Raw genomic sequence first — 25,697 nt, 5'->3', positions numbered from 1 at the left:
TATGGATTATAGTAAACTCTGGAAGAATATTTATTTTAAAAGAGCTGAAATTATGAAACCCTGATTTTTTAATTTGTATTGATAATTCTATTTATTCAGAACCACAAAAGAAGGCCAAAAAGGGAGTGAAAATGTTTTTGATTGTGGATTGTTAATAATCTATAAATGCACTCCCTTTGACACTCTTACTTATCTCTTTAGCTAGTATAACATGGCTCTGTTGCTATAAAGCAGGCCACGGCAGTAGCACGACTATTTCAGAAGCAAAATCAAAAACTAACTCACTGGATTCTCTTGCACTGAAGATAGAACTGGGTGACAGAAACATCTCTTGCACAAACTCATCAGCTGAAACAAAACTAAGGGGTTGTTAAATGTACTTAATCATTTCAAAATAAGCAAGCATTTGTTCATGATTATTCACAGGACCTTAGCAAGTGTAATTAACCACACTGTCGCTAACTTTGAAATATCTTTTACATGAGGCATACATACATTTAAAAGTATTAAATCACACATTAAAATCTTCTACTGTATTTGAATGTGTAAAAGCTAAACAGCAACCTCAAAATTAAAAAACTCTATTTTAAAGACTGACAACAGATTAAAAACCCAACACTGTTTTTAAAGTTGTGGATTCCTTTTGTTTCATTGTTTCTGAATCTTTCAAGTGGACCTGAGTCACGTTTTCAAGCTTTACTTCACAACTTAACGTGAATAAAGCTTGAAATTGTAAACTAAAGCAGCAAGGACCTTAGCGTTAGAAGTATGACTACCACTATGTTTTCCCAGTTCTTTTGTTTCTCAAAAAGTTAACAGCTTAAAAAAAAAAACAAAAAAACCACCCCACCCTACCTTGACTATAGCCATTTTCTCTTCACGTTCACAAGCTATTTACATCCAAGAATCAGCTGAAGGGACAGCAGAAGAAAAATGGAAACTACCCAGCTCTTTTGCACGGCCTACAACTAACAGGGAATGTTTCTGCTTCCAGAGCAACACAATTTTAACAATTTTAAGGGGTAAAATTACACAGATCTAGTACCCGAGAACTGCTTTCCTCTTGTTTATTTAGTTTAGTAATCAAAATTTTAACAGCCAAGTACACTTCCATGAAGGTCACAAGTCATTTTCTGACTATTTAATCCTTGTTTTTCTTCCTGTTCCCCAGGTCTTTCAGGTTTTTTTCGGTTTTGGTGTTTTTTTTTTTGGAACTGTCCTTCACCTCTCACCCCCTGGTGATTTAGTAGCAGACACCTGTTAGAGGCTAAGAAGTCAAAATATACTCTGTTGGCTGCCTTGTCCTCTTCCTGCCACTCCACCTTGGATGTTCAGATTTGTGGGCAATTTATAGGCAATTCGGCAGAGAGAGCCACAGAGAATACAGAGAGAAAACAAAGGTTTTTAAAAAAGGGAAGTACTTGGTATCTGTTTGAATGGAGGACTTCACAAGAAAGGCTTCTACAATCCAATAAGCCACTTGAGGAAAAGGAAGTGGGAGGGGAAAAAAAAACAACAAAAAACAATGAAATGCAAATATAGGCCTCAATTCTGTCATCTGAATTATTCAAACAAATTCCCACTAAACCTGAGGTATCACTGCATTCATTGAACTTCTGCAAAAATATCAGAGCCTGCCTTGATGAAATAGCACTGATTCATTCAATTTTGAAAGAACCTGTGAAGGTTTCCTTTAAAACTAGCTTGTAATCTCTTAACTAGTTAACTAGATGTAGTTAACACACATGATTACAGGGAGAGTATAGGAAAAGGGATGGAAAAGTACTCAGGTTGATCTTCCTTAACTCCAGGAAACAGAAGAAGTGCTACAAGAACCAAGAAAAATTATTTCAAATAGGAATGTTTGCCAGTGCCAAAAATGAATGTCATGTGTGTGCTAAAGGAAAATCTCAGAATATTACTGCTCATCTCAGTAAATAAATTAACACAATGGCAATTTCTCTCTCAATCCACATCCAATTTTAAGCTAAACTTGCTATAATTTTTTAAAATTAAACTATAATTGAAAAAATTCTTTGTTTCCTTTTGCCTCCTTCAACTTCAAGCTCAAGCCTTCAAGATTCCCATCCTTGGCACAGCCATCTGAATTAGGTCCAACTTGCCAGAGGTATCAATTTTATTGAAATAAATCTGCTCCAATATTTTTCACTTGAAAGAAGATAGCCCATCCCTTGGCAAGAGAGATTTGCACTGGAGTCAGAGAAGCAAAAACAAACAGGCTAGATTCTGCCTGATTTCGGCTGAGAGACTGAAGCACCGTATCTTTTGAAGTTAATAAGTCCTAGAGGCACAATGGATTTACTGTACTCCTTCCCCATTCTAAGAATGTTCTCTCCTCCCAACCCAAGAGGGAAAATACGCAAAGTAAGTGGGAAAGGAGAGAAAGGATGGCAGTGAAAGTGATATAAGGTAACTGGAATCATTAAGAAACGCCCCTTTCCCAACACGATCATACTTACACCCTGTGCTGGATTTCCCATCTGTTCTCTCTCTTTCATGCTCACACATTTGCTAAGAAGTTGAATTTTTGGAAGAACTTAATTCTGCAGAATACATGCTAATCAAACAGTATTTCTAAAATGTTTTCCACTACAGTAAATTGTAGATCTAAATCATTTTATTTTGACTCCTGGGCCCAAGTCCGACTGCTTATTTTTTCCTCACTAATCACTAGCTATATCTTTCTTTGAGAATGTAGGAAGATGGATACATTTCACAGAGCTACCAAAAGAAATGTGTGCAAGGAACTCCATGACCAAGAAAAGTTTGTAGCGATATATTCCACCTTCCAGCTTGAAAGAATGTGGTGATTAAGATTCAAGGTGTCCAAAGTTAACTAGTCAGAGGTTTGCTCCATCCTCCCCTTAGCAACATGAGAATTATGTCCTCCCACCTTCCATATTGAATAAATCACTTCACAGAACAGTGCTGAAAACAAATCCCAGTCATAGAAGTGATTTATGAATGCGACAAATGCAATTTTGACATACCAATCTCCTTTAGACTGAGACTGATTCTAGGACCCAGGTTCTGTTCCTGGATCTGCCACTAACCAGGAACATGATAATTCACATCTATCTTCAGCCATGCACACATTAGAGTTTAAACAACAGTTCCACATATTTTCAAAGTACAGTATGACAAATAGCGAAAAACTGGCTGCATGGACTTGACTCTCATGGCTTTCAAAGGACGTTTGTATTTCATAATCTCATCTATGGCTAAACACAGAAAGTAGTATGAAAAATGCTTTTCTAGGCCTTTTCATTTCCTAGCATCAGAGAGGAAACATCTTCTCTGCACTTCACCCTAATGCCAACTATTCACTCCTACTCCTAACTAAATTTCTGAAAGGCCAAACATGCAGTCTCCATCAAGTAAACACAGAATCGTTAAAGTGGGAAGGGACCTCTGGAGATAGTGTACACTGACCCTCCTGCTCAGAGCAGGGTCAGTTAGAGCAGGTTGCACAGGGCTGGGTTTTGAATATCTCTGGGCAACCTGTTCCAGTGTTCAACCACCGATGCAGTAAAAAAAAAAATTCTCACTTTTAAATGGAATTTCTTGTATTTCAGTTTGCACCCATTGCTTCTTGTCCTGTCGGTGGGCACCACTAAGAGTCTGGCCCTGTCCTCTTTACACCCTCCCATCAGGTATCTATACACACTGATAACAGTCTCCCCCTGAGCTGGGACTGAAGAGTCCCAGCTCTTTCAACCTCTCCTCCTATAATAGATGCTCCAGTCTCTTAATCACCTTCATGGCCATTTGCTGGACTTGTTCCATTATGCCCATGTCTCTCTTGTATTGGGGAGCCCAAAACTGGACACAGTGCTCCAGATATGGTCTCACCAGGACTGGTTCAGCCAGTTTCCAATCAACTTCACTGACTACTTGTCTAGTCTGTACTTCATCAGTTTGTCTATGAGGATGTTACGAGAGACAGCACTGAGTCTTGCTGAAGTAGAAATAAACAACCTGTACTGTTCTCCCCTCATTCACCGAGCCAGGCATCTCATTATAGAGGGCTATTAGGTTTGTTGGGGATGATTCCCCTTTGTAAATCCATGCTGACCACTCCTAATCACCTTTCTGTCCTTCAAATGTTTGGAAATGTTTTCCCAGCTTATTTGCTCCAATCTAGGGATTGTGGGGTGAGGCTGACAGGCCTGCAGTTTCCCAGATCCTCCCTCTTGCCCGTCTTGAAGATAGGAGCGACAATTGCTTTCTTCCAGCCCTCAGGAACCTCCCCTAATCACCATGAACTTTCCAAGTTAATTGAAAGTGGCCTTGCCATAACATTGGCCAGCACCTGTGGGTGCATCCCATCAGGTTCCATGGACTGGTAAACGCCCAGTTTGTTTAAATGCTCCCTAACCCGATCCTTCTCAACAGAGGGTAAGTCTTCCTTGCCTGGGATTCCTGAAAACAATTTTAAGACTAAGGTGAAGAAGAGTACCCTGGCCTTTTTCATGCCCTTTGTCACCACGTCCCCCACTTCATTCAGCAACAGGCCCACACTTTCCCTAGCCTTCCTTTTGCTCTTGTAGAAGTCCTTCTTGTTGTCCTTGATGTCCCTCACCAGATTTCAATTCACAGGTGGGTTTTGGCTTCCCTAATCCCAACCCTCCATCCTCAGACAGTCTCTATTCCTCCTAGGAAGAATTCAGTACAGATCTTACAGAAAGTCTTCAGCGACACTAGGCTAATGTTTAATAATTCATAAGAAAATACTAAAAAAGTATAAAGTATAAAACAATTTCTTAAGGAGCAAGACACACCCATTTCTGCCTAAGCTCCTGAATTCCAAGAGAAGTGTATCCACACAAATCAGAGTTATTGTCAATAGCACTTCAGACCTTGCATCAACCAGTATCTTCATAGGCACGTTGGTATCCATATTCACAGAAAACCTAGCTATTTTCATCCTGAGAAGATTTTGTAGGAAACTGATCCCAAATATTCTCTATATTTGTCTATACACTGCATTATTTAACCCTTTGTATACACAAAAATTAGTAACTACTTCATTCCTTGCTTAATACCAGCTATCTATTACCAGTGAGGTAGCAGACAATCATCAACCATTTCTCACCTGACCTGCATTGGTAAAGGAGATCCAATGCAAGTGTTTTAATTCTTCATGTCCATTCCCAACTAACTTTTAAACAATACTGACTTCTAAGTAGCAAGTCAAAGAAGAAGGCATGGGTTTAAACAATGTATTACACGTGCTTTTGCTTTATGCTGTGCATGAATAGTAGCATTCCTTTTCACTTTGGTTGAACTGATGGTAATCAAGAGTATGACTCCTCCTTTCAGATATCTACACTCACATGCATTTGCTATTGATCCTGCTTTTTTTTCAGAAGCAGAGTGCCTCTTACTGCTATTAAGTAAAAAGTCCTGTAACCCAGAGTCTGAGCTTTGCTCTCTATACTCAAAAACATGCAGGAAAAAAATTACTATTGAAGAAACAAACCTAGCAGACTTTCCTTCTAAAAATAATAATAAAAAATAAATATGTCACTACAGCCTAAACTCCAAATAAAATAAACCAAAGATAGAGTTGCATAAATGAATTATATTAAAATTTCTTAGAATTTACATTTCATTATTTAATATTATGACAGCATACTAAACCTACTTTGGTCACACACTCTGTGTTATTTCTACATAAAGAAAATAACCATCAGGCCCAACTGAACTGCTATTTGCAGCAGGAATGTAACTTTTGTGTCACAGAGAGTGAAATTTGTATAGCTCACATAAGAACCATTAGTGCAAACTCTGACTTTTTAGTTGTCTACTGCACACTTGCCCAGTTCTAAACTCCTCTACTTTCCAGAGTTTTTAAGCTAGTAAAGTAAATTTCTTTGTCAAAGATATCTTAATACATTCAAAAGCACACAAAAGAATGTTTCACAAGTTTGTTTATTCAATAAACTGTTCTTTGGGGTTCATGAAAAAATATAGCTGCAGGAGTTAGAACATGTTAAGTCTTATGTTAGTGCTAACATCACTTTAAGTGTCCAAAATCAGAGCTAAGGAAGGGAAGAGAAAGAATGCTTATGATTTTCCTCTTCCTTATTCCTTCCTCCAACCTTCTTTTCCAAGTTGAGCAGGAACATTTTCCAAACTGTAGGCGTGAACTTTATAGTATTACAAGCCTCTGTGTTATGTGACAAAAACACAGTATATTGCTATGTACTAATATATCTATCTAGTCATGTTGCATCATGAACAAAAAATCCTTGGCTCTGCAATCCAGGAACCATGCCCCGCCCCAGCATGCCACCATGGCAAATAATAGAGATTAGTAAAAGCTTGGCCAGGGAGCAGGAACCAGTGTGAGGTCAGGCATCAGGAGTGCAAACAGTCTATAACAGAAGTGAAGCATGGCTGTTTGGAGAAAGAGAAGAGTGTAAACCCTACTTATGATGTTATTTATAGAGTATGAGTAAGGAAATGTACTGAACCAGGGCCATATTCCAATGGAATAGCTAATCCCATCATTTTTAACTCGAACTTAACTACAAATTGAATTACTATGGGTTTCATACTTTCTTTGATGTAAACCATATTCACATAGGACTAGTTCAAGATCACCACATTTACTTCTTACAGAAATGAAATTTCAAGCTTGAATTAGGATCCAGAGTAATCTGCATGCAAACAGAAAATTTTCATACTTAGTGAGCCAAAGTGTAATCATGCTGTAAAAGTGAAGAATTGCAGCATAAGCCATCTAACTGATCTGCCTTAAAATTTCATAATTATTTTTTCCTTGAAACATGGTAATGATCTGTTAGTATGAGAAATCAAATTTTCCTGTTTGATCTTTTTTCTCAAGCGATGCAACTGTCTACCTCAGAATTAAGGAAATCTGCAGATGTAAAGTTTTAGCCAAAAATGGTCACAAGGTCTCATAAATGGATAAAATTTGCACGAAAGCCTCATTGACTCCCTCACATTATGAGCTCCTTTGCATTAAAAACATTTCTATTTTGAGCATAAGTAACTTAAGGAAACATTTCTGAAACTGAATATACAGCTTTTAAGCTCCATAGGCTACATAAAGCAACTGTTTTAACATTACCCATGCCACATACACAATTTTTCCCATCCATAGTAAAGGTTTTGGTGAGCAAATTATGCAGAGGGGTGACAGATACAGAAAGCAGGAAAAAATACTCCGATTATCTTTTCAGCAGGAATAGACTCCTTAACATGCCATTTATCACTTATCTGCTCCCCCAGTATTATTTCTGTCTCTCACTCACTGTTTCTGTCTGTCACTCACTTTAAGGAGAATACATTAAAAGGTATGCTCTTTCAGCTTAAATAGGGAAAGATTTACCCAGCAACCTGTCCTTTTCTCACCCCACTTTTTCCTCTCCCAGTAATCATTCCCTCCCACACATCTCCCTTCTATTTTAAGACTCTTGAGCCTGATGTACAGCTCTGCAGAAGCAGGCTTCTCCTACTGACAGGAACAAGCTTAGGAAAGACTCTAAAAAGTTGCTGCTCACAGATAGGAAAATACAAGTTTCCATACCTACATGGGAAGGAGGGTCTGCTGTGTGAAAAGCTAGTCCACAGTTTGGTAGACTTGGTTTCACACTTTCCTGTACTATTTTGTGCCTTAGAAGCCCCATCAGAAAAATAAGAATAACTTCACTACTTCTCAGGAAGGCTGGGAAGATACACACCCTACAGATTGTACAAACTCAGATTACACCAACCACAGGAGCCAGGTAAGTGCTGAGATAAAGGCAAACAGAAGGGTCTTTGTTTTCCTCTGCATCAGTGTTTTATCAGACACGCTGTACGCATTTCCAGTCAAATCCCTGCACTTCAAAGAGTGCAGGAAATTACAGCTCTATTCTTGATGCCGCTATTGATCAGGCAAATGACACTGAGCAAGCAGCATGACCTCTCTGTGTCCCTTAAATAAGAAAGTGTTAATATTTACTTTCCTTTTTGAAGCACTGGATGAAAACTGCTGTATGCAGATAAACAGAAAGTTGTACTCTTCGGTCAGTAGTGACGGAGAAAGAAGAGGAAGCTAGGAGGACACTTGGCAGCTCCTTTTCAGAAGCTGCAAGACTTTTTGGTCTATGACACCTAGCAGGAAATTCCAAACAACTTTCTTTTTTGGGTAAGAAATGCACTTATCACTGACACGATAGCTACAAAACAAACACCTCTACCTACCAAGCAGATGTACTACAAACAAACCCACTATACAGGGGAAGCTTTTACCTTGGGGACAGTTGGGTCCATGCCCCCCCACGAGCTTTACAGCCCTCAGTAAAATCTTTCTGAATCTTATTTCCCTCTTGCACTAAGCATGGACAGCGCATATGCCAGCACCCAGCCCAGCACTGCAACACACTGGAACGGGGAGAAAAGCACCCCTGCCAGTTGAGATCCCTACCAGCTAAAAACCATTAGATCCACCACTGCTGGCATATGCTCACACTCTGGCCTGACATGCCTGCTTCTTGGGCCAGCCAAGTGAAAAGTGGAGTGGCCAAGCCAGCAATGGTACCACAGCTACTTGCACAGTGAACTTACTGCATGCAAGCCACTGAACACCTCAAGACAGTAATGATTCAAATACTGCCAACCTCAGCTGTATTTGAGCTGAGGTCAGAAGGTGAAAGACACTACATGCCATTTAAAAATCTTCAGCTTTTAACATTTATAACCAAAACATTCCAGGAAAAAATTGAAACTGTCAGCTGTTTCCATGTAGCATAGTTTAGAAAACAGACCACTGCTGAGCTATAAAGAATCCTAGAGCATTGCCAAAGTTTGCCTCATTGATTAGAGAGACAAGTATCAGATTCAAAATTAGAGAGGAGAAAACACACCAGGGTTAAGAGAACAGGCTGTTTATTAGAAGATTAACTCATGTTGAATTTTACTGACTCGACAGAAAAATATTCCCAAAGGAATGAAAGAAAGTGATTAATTTTGTTCATTATTAGTGAGGCAATTTACAGAGCTTGCAGTTAGAAAAAGAGGCAGTTAATACTTCAACTTTTACCATATTAAACTTTCGCAAATGGCTATTTACATGCAAAGAGGTGGTAATATTATCCAGTTCCTAACATGAACTTCCATCAGCTCAAAAATGATTTAAGAATCAGCAACAGAAAGGCACTATGCAAGTACCTAATATTTACTTGGATTCCTCTCTCCCTCCTACATGCACAGACATAGACTTGGCTGAAAAAGACCTCTTAATAACCACCTACTTTGCAAAGGAGTTCCCTCTCACATTCTCAAATCATGCTCCCTTGTCCAGAAGGTGGCTGAAAACCCTACAGTTTTGTCAGAAGATTACATTGGTTGGGAACTATTCAGCAATCATGGGATGTGCATCTAGTGCAACTACTTGATTTTAGTAAAACATTGACCTTCTCTTTCCTCCCAAACTGCCTCTGGTTTTGATGCTTCCTCAGCGAATAAGCAGCAGCACATGCTCAGATTTTGGCTAACTCTCAGTCTCTCCTGCTTCCATACGTGTTCCTAATGATAACTAATACATTTGCTACCATTAATTACTCATATATACAGCTATCTCCCTCTTGCCTATTGTGCAGATGCAGTGATGAGCAAAACAACACAACTAAAATTAAAAAAGAAAAAAAAACAAACACAAGTGGTAGGGTTTAGCTGCTGCTATTTTATTATTCACCATAATTTACTTATTGTGATATCGCCCAACATGCAACACAAAAAACCCTATACATTTCTATGGAGAGTTCTGCTAAAAAAGAACAATTAGCTGCAGATATGAAAGGATCTGAGAAGTCACAATTTCACAGCCTTTGCCTTACAATATTTGCTGCAATGTTTTGGAATATATAAAACTGTTGTTGCACACCCTTTTCAGGGAACTGCAAAACTTAGGGAGAAATAAACATATTAGGTCATCAAATCCACCCAATGAGTGGTGATAGATATTCCCTTTGGCCTACTTTTCCAGTGCTTTATGCAGTCTTATTTTTAGACATCCTAAGCACTGAGTTTTCAATGACCAACTGACATGAAGTGATCTATCAATCTAAAAACGACCTATCAATCTAAAAATGACCTATCAGTCTAAAAATCTTGCCAGTGTAACTCCTGCTCTCCTCTGCCTCGTCCTCCTTCTCTTTGAAAGCCTTCCACTGGTTATCTACCAATGCTTTTAGGAATAAATACCATGATGACCCAGATTCTTCCCACCAAACTTGAAGCATTTCTCTGTGCACAAGGCAGGGGCTTAGCTGTCATAAAGACATGGGCGGCCTGAATTGCTCTTTGGAGATACCCCTGCCTCTCTCTGCTGACTACAGAGGGAACCTCAGGCAGCAGAGGGAGATCCTAATCTGAGCCCTTCAGGGAAGTGCTCAGAGTTTGAAAGAATGAGACAGGGCCTTATACACGACCCATACGCAGTTTCAATGTCAAATAACTGCTTCTGATCGTAAAGACACCTCTCTGCCCCTTCCTCCCCCCACCAGTTCTTCCCCATTTAACAGTCTCTTCTTGGTACAATATTGCCCAACCCAAATGCAATTTCTATATGTAATCTCATCAGATTTGTACAGAAGAGGTCTATCATCACCTGTCAAGGTGAAAGGACAGAACTTGGCAGGAAAGAAAACACGTATCAAACACCTAAAAGACACTTCATTTCACAGATGCTTTACAAATTTACTAGTCTGCTTCATAAAGCTTAAAAAAAATGTACTTAGGCAAAAGCTATGAAATATTTACTTACTCAACTCATACCAAATTTCTCACATGTATTTCAGAAATATCTATTGTTAAACTTCAAGCTAGCAAAAAAATCAACCCAAATGGTATTTTATGTACCTTGGCTTATGAAAAAAGTTATGAAAAACCCTCTAACTTGCTATTGAAATGTCCCAAGATTTGGGACACTTCTGTGGCTATCTTCCTCATTTCACAGTAAAACAAAAAGATATACAGAAGTTAAAACAAAAACAGTGAAGAAATACTTGCTGGCAATAGAAAAAAACTTCTGTGGATAGGAAAGCCATATAAAAGACTTGCAGTCTTTTGCAGGTCTGTCTTATCTTTTAGTTTTTTAGGGGTTTTTTTGAAAATCATCCCTTTCATATTTTGCTGTTGCATTTTGCTTTTGACTCTTACTGATGCCTAATTCCTCCTTTGGACAGTGGTCTATGAACTATTACAGTTTGACCAAAAAAAAAAAAAAAATCAAGAATACCAAGCCAATTGTTAGAAGCTTTAAATTCATTAGATAAGGAGCGCCGCTGCCCTGAAAGATGTTCAGTGATTTCCAAACTGAGAAAAAATTGGAAACCATGAGTCAAATCCCTTTGATTAGTAGCTTTTGATCTGGCTGCTGTCCTCTATTCTCAAAGATTTACCATTTCTTAGCAGTTTGGTGACCCTGTTGTACAAGTACAAGGTTATGTTGGCATCCTCTCTGGAACAGCTATACTGAACTGAACCAACCATCCACTTAATCAGTAGAGGTTTTTAAAATGAACACCCTCAGGGGCACTGAAACATACTTCTTTGGTATAGCCAAGTTGCACTGCTTCTTTACTCAAACCCCCAAGGGCTCCAAAATCTCCATCCCAGTCTCATGACGACTTCTACCCTGAGCATTAAGTGTGATAAGAGGAAAACTCTGGCAAACACGCAAATGTCTATTTCTAAAGCATTAGTACTAAGAAACCATAGTATAAACTGAATCATTGTGCTTTCACTCTTACAAAACCACACACATCTATTTTTCACACAACAGGGTCTGCTCCCCCCACTGCAGCTCTAAAGGGCAAGGGGGTAAAATAAATTTCAGTCAAATAATTGCTCTCCACTTCCTATCCACCCCTCCATTCTCAAAACATCCTCTAACCCAGATTCTGAAACAAAGAAAAACAAATGCCTCATTATATAAACATAAGTTATGTTTGAAAATCTACTTGCCTGCTCACCAATAATGTTGGGGAAATTTTCCTTGATGAAAAGTCATGCGTCAACATTTTCCACAGCTTTCTCTTGAAAGTTAAAAATATATATATATATTAAAAAAAAAAATAAAGATTTTAGCTTCTGCTTTTGAGTCATTGCTGCACTGGTCAGATCAGGTCTTATGAACAAGCAACTCCAGTGGCCAGGGGAAGAAGGCAGAGGTTAAGGCAGCAGCAGGGTACTCAAGCCCTGTGCTCCCTTTCAAGTTAATGGCAACAGGCAACAGACAATTGGCATCTCTGAAAAAGATTGATCCTACTTGCATTAGACATCTATCATTAGTCGTAATGAAGTGGGGCGGCTCTCTCTCCTCATTGAGAAGAGGGGAAACCTAGATAACCAGCTTAGAGCAGATACCTTGCTGAGTATATGAAGTTTTGGATACAAGTCTCAGCCTTACACCAAAATCCAAAGAGGCACTTAATTCTCATTAATTTCTAAGGGATTCTCAGCCCTTTCTTGCCCCTGTCGTAAGAATGACCATTTACTCTTGACCCTTGTAATTCCTGGCTCTTCATCTTTACTTCCAAAGTAAAATAATACAAAACTGGGGGCTGGAGGGAACCTCCCCTCTCCCCTCCCCCCACCCTCCCAATTTTTCAGTAAAAGCCATAAAATTAGAACCAGCTGTAAATTAGAACTGCATTGTAGACAATAAAATTAGAACTGGTCCTTAAAAATTATCTATCCTGAATAACAGTGTGGTAGTTTATTTTCTTAAGTGTGTTCATACAAACCCACACAAACATACAGCACAGCTATTCACTCATCTGGCTGTACTTCATAAAAGTGGAGATACACACCATGCTGCAATACAAAACAGCACTCGCAGGGGGTCATCAGCAGGTGCAAAGTCAGAACTTCCAAAAAACCTATAAATAGACTTTTTTCCCCAGTCCAAAATGAAGTAGTAAACTCTTACAACTCATCTGCAAAATTATCTTTGCATAGAGGAACAGCTACTAGATCAAAATATCCACTGGCATTCTTGGGGTCACAGGAGTAAGACATTAACATAGATAAGAATGATAAGATAAGAAATACAGAGTCCTTCTTTGGGGTTCTTAAGTGCCAAAACTTTAAGTCTGAAGACCTGGGGTGAATATCTCTCAAAAAGCACTCAAGAGATTTCAGTACTCCCAGTTTCTCGTTTGACATGAAAGTGATTAGAAACCCTCTCTTGTGATTAACAATGGGATCACAAGAAGAGAGAAAGAACCAAGTCCCAGATGGAAACAAGAGGGAGAACAGAATACCAGAAAAGTGTAATAGATAGGAAAAATAAATGAGTTGTTCACTTTCTTTTAACCCAGTTGTGTTTTTTTCCTCTTTCAAGCTTTTCTGTCTTTGGATCTTGTTTTATTTGATCTGTTACAGAGTTTTTCCACCCAAAATCAAGTCGCTCCATTTTATCTTCATCATATGTTATACAAATTTTGACAATGGAGACATATTTAAATAACAAATGAAAAACTGATGTCCTTTCTTCCACTTAACTCTCACGACTGATTCTGGAATTCACAGTCATGAGCTATGAATTTCAAAATAAAGTGTTATTTTTATCAGGAATCAGTGCAACAGAGCTAGCACAGGTAGCACAGGAGGAATCTCAGATCATTTACTAGAGTTAAAAAAAAGAAATCAGACAGGTTTTATTTTCCCCATAGGGTTTTGTGTGTTGAAACTTCTGTATGAGTTACTTATGCTGGCAAGCTTCCCTTTCTGGCCACCTTTAACACTTATTGTTCTTTGTCAAGCCCTAAGTTAAAGCAATTTTCCTCCTGCCTAATTTCATATGAAAATATGAGAACAAGTCCATCAATCACTTCTTCTCCTGTGACAGCCAGAATTTGTTTTGGCTGAATATTCTCTGACAGAGCCTGAAGTGCTTGCCCCATTCACTTGAGGTGAAAGAGACTTCAAGAAATTGTATTTTTCACCTGTTTTTGCAAATGCAGTCTAAGCAGTGCCACTAGAAACAAGAAGTAAGTGACCCGCTTACATTCTCCTGTATTGAAATCTTCGATATGAGAACATATATGCAAACCTGTTAGAAACTGATGCCCTTTGATCAGACTCTGGAGCTCAGTTATAGCAGTAACTTCTGAAGTAGAACTGCACAGAGACCACAGAGTTAACGAACTCTAGCGATAGCTTTAAAAGAAAAGTGAAGTAGCAGGAGCGCTGACTTTGCCTCAGCCTACACAGCAGCTCCACTCTAACACTCACTGTCTGCCTCATCTCTTTTGATACGGTCAAAATCCCTCAGTGACAAGAGGATTTATCACTAATATCTTTTTCCTTTAAGTATTTCTATGGCTATCATCACTTTAAAATCTGAGAATATCATTCTCTACTACATATTTATCTTCAAAATGTCCTTCGGGCAAAAGAGTATTAAATGAAGAGAGAAATAACACACAACTTCCAAGTCACCCGAGCTCTGTCAGAGCAGGGAACTGAAGCCTCCCTCATTTCCCCAAGTCCAAGTGTAGCATCCCATTTAACCAGTAGACTGTTCCTCTTACAGGTGCATATACCACCCTACCATATAATCCGATACTAATATAAAACCAAGCACAATTTTGGAAAAGCTATAATAATACTCCCTCATGTTGGAAAGTGAATTAATCCCTTCAAAGTCACAGATAAAGTCAACAATATGAAACACAGAAAAATGTACATAGGTGCACATATACAGTGCCTGATACCTAAGCTGGAGTTTGGTTTCAAAAGCAGACAATAGATCCCTGAATAAATACTGTCCGATTTTCCAAATATATTTAGAATGTCATCAAGACACATTCACGCAGTCTTAAATATTTTCTGTTATCACTTCACCGTATATGGTGTTACAGGGCCAGTGAGGATAGCGTAGTCCAGTAACGAGCCTTTCTGAAAGGAAAAGCCTTGAGTCAGTCATAAAAACAGAGGCATTCCGTTTCTCCTTGAGGTTTCCTTTGACAGCATGCTGCAATAGGTAGAGCATGGTTACTCTTACAACTGGACAATTTGTGAATGATAAGCAAGTCATGCAGGCTTTTCAGGAAAGTCTCTTTGAGATGAGCTACACTTTCTTGTTTTCCAGACAAGCTCATTTAAAACCTGACAGCTTGGTAAGGTAGGTTAGGCTCCAAACACATCCTACTTCAAAAGAAAATACCTAGCACATTTTCAATACCAAAACAAGGTAGTCAAAAGAGGACAGAAAAGTCAATTAAGAAAGATATAGCTACAGACTTGTCATTTTGATTCAGACTATCTCTTTTCAAGGCTGTAAAGAAAAGCTTCTCAACTGAACTTTCAGTTCCCTGCAATGTTAATGAATTTAAAAATGTAGTAAATCTTGAGTGCAATGTATTCTTAAACAATCCACTGACAAGCCAACCAAAAATCAAAATACTTTAAAGTACTGAAGAACTATTTTGAGAATACTATGAATTCTTGAAAATGAAGGGGAAAAAAAGCCAGTAAGAAGGTAACCAGAGCCTTGGTACATACTCCTTTAAGAAATAGATACTGTGTAATACTGTATATTAAACATCCTTAGACCAGACTCTGTTTCACACACACCTGAAGGGCCTTCAAAGATGGAAAGTTTGTAAAAAATCATATTCAGGATCCACGTGCAGAACAAAACTGGATGTGACAACTCTTTCTGGCCATGCTACCTTTGGCCAGAATAAAGCAGCACACTATTTACCTATGATGAAGCATTCTAGGTGCTTTTATTGTTTAAAAAAACTTGCTGCACTTTCCATCCTTTTCAATATAAATGCAATATTACAAGAAAAGCAAAAAAAAAAAAAAAGTTGCTGTTTTTTTCCCCTCCTATAGTTCAGGCATAAAAGCATACCACACACTGTCAGTCACTTTTATTGTTTCCCTTGGATAGTTGGTTTTCCCTTTCTGCTCCTCTTTTAAGATGATAACAGGAAAGAGAAAGACACTTCAGAAAAAAACCCTACTGTAATAAAGCAAATTCATCCTACCTCAAAAAAAAAAAAAATTTGCTTGGGTTTAGTTTAAAATATTTTGAAGAGTTTTGTTACAGCATCTCTAAAAATTCAACCAAAATTTCTTTCTCCTTCTTCCATTTGACAAAATTATGGTTATATTCCCTCATGTGCCCAAGATAAACGTAACTGTTGTTGTGACAACTTTCAGCCTACTGAGTACATCTCCTGGCCAAACTACTCAAGAGCTTCCAATGAAATGAAGAGTGAGTCTAGGGAGCAATTTAGAGCACAACCAGTCACTTCAGGCTTTTGTCTCACATCAGGAAGTGCACAGGACAGGCAGCTTCCACAAGCAATCAAACCCTTGACATCAGCTGCGTACTTGTTGGCCATCTCCTGGGGAGTTCAACAGGGAAATGGCTTAATTGACATGAACAATGCCACAAAAAAGTTTGCACTGCAAATACTGAAGATCAAAAGATTTATTTTTTATTGGCTATTAGAGGGTTGCTACCAACCCTTGGAAATACTCATTTCCGTATTTTGAAGCAGGTATATTTCATAAGCTAAAGCAGGGAAAAAAAAGGTAACTTAAAAATACAGCAGTCTCAGGGGAATGGAGTCGCTGGTGCCCTCCCCTAAACCCACAGGACTGGACAAGATTCATGAGTTCTGTCTTATACATCTTATAGGAGATCTTTCTCACTTCCTTCAACTGTTGAAGTTGATTTTTGATTAGGGTGCCAGTACCACCTTGGCAGAATTAGCAAGTAAAACCTCATAGATGTTGTGTAAGTCCCAATTCTCCAGTTTATTACTGAAAATTGGCAAATCTTAAACTTTCTTATTTTTTGGACCCCATAGATTGTCCAGGACTGGTATGCACTCCCATATAGCAAATTTAAGCCTACTGGAAACAGGCTTATTTTACTAGTTTTCACAGATTCTTTAGACATAACCCACAAATGCCCATGACCCCAAGGATTACACACTGAAAACCAGTGCTCTAGAACTATCCTAAAGGCATTACAACAGTGCAGATTTTGAGCCACGTTCTTGTGAACCATAGCCAGAATGGACAGCAGAAACCAACGGCTTTCCACAGACCTTTCCACTGAACTAATATGAACTTGAAGTCAGTACAGGATAAAACACAATGCTTAGCACAGTCTCGTATCTACTGATCTCCTCCCATTTCTCTTCCCATACTCCTATTTTGCAAAAGGGAAAAGATGGCAATGGAAAAGGGGAAATACTGCATGTAGGTACTTCTTCTCCTGCAAGCTGCCACAACTTTTTTCCAAAAGATTCTCCCCAATCTGTGTGGCAACGGGACAAAACAAGAGATTCATGGACAAGAAACCACAGAAGCTGGTCCAGGAAAAAAAAATTACTAATAATCTAAATATTCTGAAAATACAGTCATCTTTGTTCCCCTTCAAAAAGAAAAGTTTTAGGCAAAGCAAAAAAAGATTTGCTTTAACTAGCAAATCTTCACTGTTAATTCCTTTGAAAATAAACTTATTCCTCCTCCTCCACAGTGTGTGATGCAGGTCTAAGAACAAAATGAAAGCTATTCAACTCCATTGCTTTCTCACTGCCTACATTTTTTTATGCACCCACCCGCCTGATGCAGATGTGATTTCTCTCCTGATTTCTATTGAAGTTTTGGTGTTGTTACTAACGAACATTCTTTCAAGTTCTGAGGTAAAAACATCCAAGTATTCCCTTCAGAGTAACATAACTAACCGTGAACAATGCAATGAAACTTGAATGCAAATAAAAATAAAGCCAGACAAGAAGACCCCCCACCTCATGAAGGCTGCAAAGTAATTAAACAGAGAAATCAATTTTACCTTTGATCTGTTCTTTTTTTGGTTCTTGTAGCTTTAAATGCAAAGGGTGGCTGCAAAAATCACACACTGGAACCATGATTTGCAAACTAACTGTTTCCTTCTGTTTGGGGATTTAAATTTTCACACCATAAATTGTGGCTTGGAATGGCTGGAAGGAAAGAGCTGCCTGTTCACTGGATCTGTGGCTTCAGGGGAAAAAATGTTTAATATTTTTTAATATCATGAAACTTGACTTGTCAATCTGTCAGATAAAACACACATTCACATATGTAGGGCTTCGGTCATTAGCAGTATAGGATGCCCAATACCTACTCCTCCAAACACTTGTGTTAGTTCCCTGGAAGAGAGTGAGACTACTTGGTTACATAGCTGTTCAGGTGCTTAAGTAACCAACTGTGACCATTCATTCTAATGCAAACATGAAAACTCTTTCAGGTTTAGATCACTTTAATTCACTTTTAAAATGAGATGTTTACAGGGGTACCATTTGCAAACCTTGCCGGCTGGATAGCCCACAGAATATGCCACCATTCTCGCAAAACCTGCACTTCGTACAAAAACTCTTTAACAGTGTCAACCATATGGATCACCTTTGACAGTCCAAGTGATCCTGTACACCAAGAAAGTGTAAAATAACTTTTAGAAAGTAACATACAAATATGTACCACTGCAGTGAGGCAAAATATGTTCCATTCGTTTGTAGAGGTAGCAGCACAGGTTGCTCACTGGGGAGATCACACAACTTGGACTTGAGCCACAAGGACTCTGCTTCCCACTCAGCCACCAGCCTGTTGCAGGATGTTAGACAAGTCCTTGCCTTCTCAGCATCCCAGGTGACCCAGGCACAAAGAGGAAATTCCTATACTAACTGGTATGCAAAGTGCAGAAGTTCTTTAATGGGTGCATATTAATAGCTCTCTATCTACTGAGGGATGCCGGTGTTCAGAATCCATTTTCAAAGAATATGGCACTCCTTCCTCATGAGCTCATGACGTTTAGACGCATACAGTAAGGCTCTGCTGAACTTGCTGAGCACCTCACAAAAATGATCCAATCCAAATGATCCAATTGGTGACCCAATCACCTAGATCCAGTGGCTTTCCAGGTGTTTGATTTGCAGGCCTCACAAGATTTCCAGCAGAGAGACAATTACTGGCTACTAGTGTTAAAACAGTAGATCCTAGTTTATTTCCAGGATCCCTCAAAAGCAGTCAAAAGACCACAAACTGGGAAGCTATGTAAGCCAGTATTTCTCAGACTCTATTCCTAGATTAGCCAAGCAACATCCATCCTTGATGAAAATTAAAAATAAAAAATTGGCATCAACCTTGCTTTTAGAAAAGAGAGATACGTGCTTGACCCAGTTAAAAAGTCAATCAATTGTAAGCAAAACCTACTTCCACCTCAGTGGAAAATTTGTCAATGTTCTCTTCAACAGAGGAATTTCTTCATAATTGTAACATGAAAGGAAGAGAAAAATAAGTCAGTAAAATAGAAGCCAAAAATGCAATACACTGTTGTTTTTGGGAAGCAATATTCGAAGAGTTTCTTTTTCTCCTGTTCTCACTAGAATTTTCATATACGTTTTTCTCCATCTACACTAGAATCAAAGAATTCTGAAAGCCCCCCACAAAGCAGAGACAAATTAAATCGGGTTGCAGAGGACCTTGTCCAGCTGAGTTCTGAATATCTGCAAGGATATTCAAACCTCTCTGAGCAGCCTATTCCAATGTTTAACCATCCTCATGTTGAATTTTTTTTCCCTAATATCTCATTGGAATTTCCCTTTTTGCTTGTGTCTCTTGCCTCTTGTCGTATTGCTATGCATCTCTCGGAACAACCCGGCTCTGTCTTCTCCATACTATCTCATCAATTAGCTGAAGACATAGGATTGTTTTCCTTTAAAGAAAAGCAACACATACACACACACACACACACACACACACACACACACACACACAGAGTCATATTCCCAAAATGTTCATAAAATACACACAGACTTGGGTTTTCAGCTTATTTTTCTTCAAATACTGCATTTTAGTTTGCAACTTAACACCACCTCTTCTGGATTGTCCTTCTACAGTGCATAATACTAAATGCTTGTCTTCATGGGCAAATGACACAGAGTAGCTAAAGTGATAAAAACTCAAGTTGTTCTGCAGTAATCCTCCCGTATGGAAAAACCCTTAGTTTTTGTTCCCTATTTGAGTTAGTCCTGCCAAGCTGAGGTACTTATATACTCTGTTTTTTGTCACTTCCTTGTTCAGTAGGGAAATAGCGTTTACCAGTGTGGAAACGAGACACAAAGAAAAACCACGTGCAACCTAGTGGATGTGGGACTGCCTCTAGGGAGGTCCATAACTTGAGGACAAGGACCACGAGCTACTGAGCACCGCACATGCCTGCTGCTCCCTCTGGATGCCCGCCTGGGCACCTCGCTCAAGGTCACGCAGGCTGTAGCAAAGCACCACAGTGAACTCAAGCATTCGAGCATCGCTGCTCGGCCCCCGCTAGGACGCACTTCTCTCAAGAAGCAAACCAGTGGCACATTAATGGACACCTTGTTCACAAAGTACGTTATATATATGTATTATATGTATAGAGATATGTATATATTTTACAACTGCATCTTCTGTCACGAACAGAGAGGACAGTAGTGCCATTTGTAATCCCCCTTTCCTCCTACTGCCTACAGCAGCACGGCTACGCACGTTTGAACGTAGTCCAGAAGTGCAGATACAACTTGTTATGCCTGAACTTCCACGTTTTGTAACCTGCGGGCAGTAAGCGCAGCTTTCGCCTTGACTTCCAAACTCAGACCTGGACTGACAGCAAGACGCAACTCGTAAACCGAGCTCCGCGTACGATCAGCAGGCAAACAAAGAGACATCCCTGGCCATAAATCTGTTTCGGATTTAAGGGAGAGCCTGAAGGGAACTCTACCTTACGCCAGAATTAACTCCTGAGGAGACTCGCTCCCACCACCCCTCTCCCCGGGGCACGGTCCCCCCCAGCGCGGCCTCCCCGCTCCCGCGGGCTGCCGATGCCCGACTGAGCCCGGGCCGCCTCCGGCTCCCCCTGGCACCGCGGAAACGTGCGGACGGGGAGGCCGGAGCCCCCTCGCCGCAAGCCTCCGCGAAAGCCCAGTAATTCTTAAAAAACGGGCTGGGGGGGAAGCGAAACAGGAACCGCGGGGAGCCCCTCACGGCAGCGGGCGGCCACCCCGCAGCCGCCCCGCAGCGGGGGCGAGGAGGCGCCGCAACAAGTCGCCGCCGCGCCGCGCCGCCCTTACCCAGATAGTGCCGCAGGTCCAGCAGAAAGTGCGGCGGCCCGCCGTTGAGCTGGTAGAAGAGGGAGCCCAGGCAGAAGAGCAGCAGGGCGGCCATGCAGAAGCCGTAGTCGCGCACCGAGAGCAGCGGCAGCAGCGAGAAGCGCCGCCGCCGCTTCCAGCCCCCGCCCTGGCCCGGGCCCCCTCCCGCCGGCGGGGCCGCGGGCGGCCGGGGCGCCGGGCAGTCCCCAGCGCCGCCGCCGGGCTGCTGCTTCTTCTTCATCCTCCCCTTCGCCGCCGCCGCCGGGTCACACAGCCCGCCGGGCAGAGCGCATCCTCCATCCGCCTGCTCGGCTCCGGCTGCCCGCGGCGGGGAAACTTCCCGGCGCTCAGGGGACCCGTCCCGTCCACATCGCCGCCCGCCCCGGCCCCGCTGCAGGCGAGTCCCCGGCGCGGCGGCGGCGGCGGCGGCGGCTGCGGAGCGGCGCTAAGGGGAGGGGAAGGCGGAGGAGGTGGTCACCATCCCGCTCCCTGGGGCTTCGCCTCTCCTCCTCCGCCGCCGCCGCGCTCTCGCTCCCTCTCTCCGCTCGGCCTCTCGCGCCGGTGTCAAGTTACAGCCAATGCGCCGCCGGCGAGCGCCTGCGGCCCGCGGCGGGCTTGTGCGTGCCGCCCGGCCCCGCCGGCCCGGCCCGGCCCCGCGGCCCCCGCGACGCGCCCGTTGCCTCCGCGCGAGCGACCCCTGCGGGCGCCGCCGGGCGCCGCCGCTGCCCGCCCTCGGCGGGGCCCGGCCGCCCGCCCCACCCACCGGCCCCCGGCCCCACCAGGCCCTGGCCCCAACGGCCCCCCGGTCGCCCGCCGTCCCGGCCCTTTGCAGCGGGTCCCTGCCCTGGCCCCCGGCCTGCGTGGCGGGTGGGCTGGTGCCCCGCTGCCTAAGGCCGAGAGGTGCCTGCGAGGCGCTCCCCGAAGGCAAATTCCACAATTTGCCTTCAGGGAGCCCCTCACAGCCAAAGGGGGACCCTGAGGTGCACGCAGGGACCCCCACAGCCACCCGCCTGCACGGGCTGTGCTTGCGGCTGACCTGGCGGGGAACAGCCTGTTGGCCGAGACCCCCCCCAAGGCCCTGGCCACCCGGCCAGAGACGTCCTGATCCCGCCAGCCCCCTTGCCCTGCCGGGGCCACTGCTCTCCAGCGGTGGGGTGCCCCGCTGGGGCTGGCCGAGGCAGTGGCACGGGGGCCAGACCTGCTGCCCCCCATCCTGCCGGCCAGGCCCCGGGGCCCCAAAGGCTGGCGCCACGCCTACGCGCTTATGTTAGGGCTGCTGGTGCTTTTGTTGCTGTGATTGCAGCGATAGAAAGGTGACTTAATGTTGTGGTGCTGTAGATGAATCTAACGCAGCATCAAGAGTCGGCGCCTTTATTTTAGTGTAACTTTGTTCGTGGGGGAAAAGAGGGATGGTTCTTACTGCAGCTTTGCTGGGATAACTAGCACGGGACTGTTGTCTACTGGAGACAAGGCTTTAGACCTGTAAGGAAATTCCAAAATTAAGATTGCTTACGCAACCTTCGTTTGACCTTCTTGTGCATATGAGTTGTGATACAGTCTCTAATTACATGATCATGTTGTTTTTCCTGGAGAACTACTGCTTCCTACAATGCATAGGAGGGATGGTATTCACTCAGTGCTGAGCTATTTAATGGCTTCATCCTCTTTATACAACATATGTCCTCAATATGTCCTGATGGCTTCTTTAGAACTATTCTTGTCCTTAGGCATTGTCTAAAGTAGAAATACATTTCATTCCACGTTGTGGTTGCATTACCAGTACAACAATGGAGGCCTTAATATAGTATTGCCAGCTCACAGTTTCATTTTATGGACCTTGTAGAAAGGGCTTCCTCAAGATCCAGCAAAACAAGTTTTCTCCATCGTGGTTCGGGAGAAAAATAGGAAATCATGACCCAAGTGCAACTTGCCAGGTCAGAAACCAAAAAGCAATTACTCCTTTCCTTTTTAGACTTAAAAAATGCAGTCTGATTTAGGGGGCCTGACTCATAATTTTTTAGCACTTGCAGCTGGAAATTCTGCTCAGTAGACAGGAGTCAGATGTTTTTGCCACTTACATTGAAAGGCCTGGGTGAATGCCTGAATCTTACCTTGAATGCCTGAATCTTACCTATGCTGCTGGCTTAGTATTGTTGCTAGCATCCAGTGGTAAAGGGCATTTGCTGAAATATAGAAATTAACTTTTTAGTATGGACAAGACTATAGGGCTAGAATCTGAGAATAAATAACAAGTGAGCAATCCCACGGGATACCTTGATAAAAAATATCTGCATACTGGCTAAAAGATCAGACCTTCTTAGGTAGTTTGGAGATGAATCTCTTAACTTTAGGTACATAGTTCTTTGACATTGTACAGGCCCTTCAAAATCTTACACAAAACTTGTAGCAAAGAGAAAGTTAGGAATGACTCCTCATTTTTGAAAAGGAGAAAACAAAAGTAATATGCTGTAAAACATAATTCCATTTTGGCTAGTATTTAAGCACCAAAAACAAAGACAGCAAAACATAAATCCTTATGACTGCAGTTCACTTTAAAAAGAAATATTCAATAACCTTAACCAGATAAAGTCATAACTCTAATTGCATGGTAAAACTATCACTTCTTAATTCTCATGAATGTTGGTTTGAAACACAAAGTATTGGGGGACTTATTTAACTTGCATTGCTGCCATAGATGTTTTACATTATTTTATATTTTTTTGAATACCTACCTATCTACCAAATCGCTTATGATGACCAAACTGCAGATTCATTTAATAGTGCTAGTTTCTGTTGCAAATGAGAAGCAGGTATGCACTTACACCGAATGTCTGAGAAAAATGGATGCCTTGACAAAAAGACAGACAACATCTGTAAGGTGAATCAATAAATCTTTATTTTTCTAGTTGCAAAGAATGTCTTTGATCTCTACGAAGAAATTTTGAAAGAAAAAAAAACCAGACCCATCAATGGAGCAAGATTTAAGTGGGAATACTATACATCTGAGAAAGTTCTTTCCTAACTTTTAGGCATCAGCAGGCAAAAATTTCTCTTGGAAGGAGATGAACTATCATGCCTATGTTATTCTGTCAATTGAAATGCCTAAAATTAAACTAAGACAACAAACAGGAAAATAATTATTATTTACTTTATATTGTAGCTTGATATAGTGCAGCTATTTCTATCTCAATTTTTAATTCTCCTGTTACTCATCTACTTCAGCCAAAACAGTATGATTTTGCATGCACAGCATACAGCAATAAAAACATATATAATCTTCAAATTATTGCATTCCCATTCACACAAAATACCAAAGCATGAAAAACACGAAACCCACATTAAAAGTGTATTAAGGTTGAAAAGTCAAGCATTGACACTTTAGGATAAACCAAAGGTAAGATTTTCAGGCAAACTAGTTTTGACTTCTAGTGCATATGATTTACAGTTTATAATTTAATTAGATGATTATGTTATTTTACTCACAGGACTGCTACCTTGTACAGTGTATGGGGCAGACACTGTTCACTCAATGTGCAGCTTTTCCATTTATTCTTAATCTCTTTGTTCAACGTATGTCCTCAGGCTTTGTTTAAACCTATTTAAATCCTGCCTGTAATACAGAATTATTAATGTCATAGTTGGCTTTTTTACAACATTCATTGTTACAGTATGTTGAGCATTTGATGAATGTTTATGAATTACTTTCATGAGATGTAGCTAATATCACCATTTTACTGATTGGGAAATGAGACACAGAGAGTTAAGGTTAAATGTGTCTATTAATTTTGGTTGCCTGCCTTGTGTTGACTGGGGTTTGCTTTGGCGAAATACTTACCATTATGCAGCGCTTTATGTGTTCAAAGCATAGCTCCTATTGACTTCAGACACAGCTGTGAATGCTAAATACTTCTACAAATCAGACCCCAGGCTCTCCAACCAAACACCAAGCATAAAAAGAGCACTCAGTGCCACCTGTAGTTCAAGTGATCTGCTTGGTGTCATATAGGAAGTCTGTGGTGCTGGCAGACACAGAATCAACAGTTTTAAGAGCAGCATTCCCTACAGCAGTCCTTGTCCTCTTTGCCTGTCTTCTCCTTGTCCCACACCTCTCTTTTTCCTTCTCTCCTAGACCCAGTCTTTGCTCCAGGCTCTTTGTCCAAATCTGTTTCCTTCCACATCCTCATCCAGGCCAGGTCCAGCTTTTGCTCAGCGTCACTGGGACTGAATCCCCCTCCAGCTGCCTGGGTTCCAGCAAGCAGAGGCGCAACTCCCTGAGGCTGGAAGAAGCTAAAGGACCAGACCATGGCTGCCAAAAAAGTTCCAAATGAGCCACCTCAGTGCATTGCTAGAGATTCCTGAGCTAACACATAGCTCCAAATGCATTAGTTCAGAAATAAGCTAAATGAGTGAGACAAACAGAGAATGGAGTTGTGCATCTGCACAACACACTGCAGTACTGTGCAAAGGTACTAATTTGGGTTGCAGTAGCTCAATGGCTGTGTCAGCATAGGTTACCCCTAGGCT

At 41.4% G+C, this 25,697-nt stretch overlaps 1 protein-coding gene across 1 annotated transcript in view; it reads right to left on the bottom strand.

The window, feature by feature from the left end:
* UST (uronyl 2-sulfotransferase) overlaps window positions 1-21,786 on the bottom strand; it is a 251,518-nt gene extending 229,732 nt beyond the window's left edge. Inside the window, exon 1 of the mRNA XM_067293545.1 lies at window positions 21,156-21,786. Within this exon, the coding sequence (XP_067149646.1) occupies window positions 21,156-21,414 (259 nt within the window). The 5' untranslated portion in view covers window positions 21,415-21,786. The remainder of the gene's footprint in view (window positions 1-21,155) is intronic.
* Window positions 21,787-25,697: the final 3,911 nt, after the last annotated feature.

Source organism: Apteryx mantelli, chromosome 3, assembly GCF_036417845.1.
Source record: "Apteryx mantelli isolate bAptMan1 chromosome 3, bAptMan1.hap1, whole genome shotgun sequence".
Lineage (NCBI taxonomy): Eukaryota > Metazoa > Chordata > Aves > Apterygiformes > Apterygidae > Apteryx > Apteryx mantelli.
This window is presented reverse-complemented; position numbering and strand designations above follow the sequence as displayed.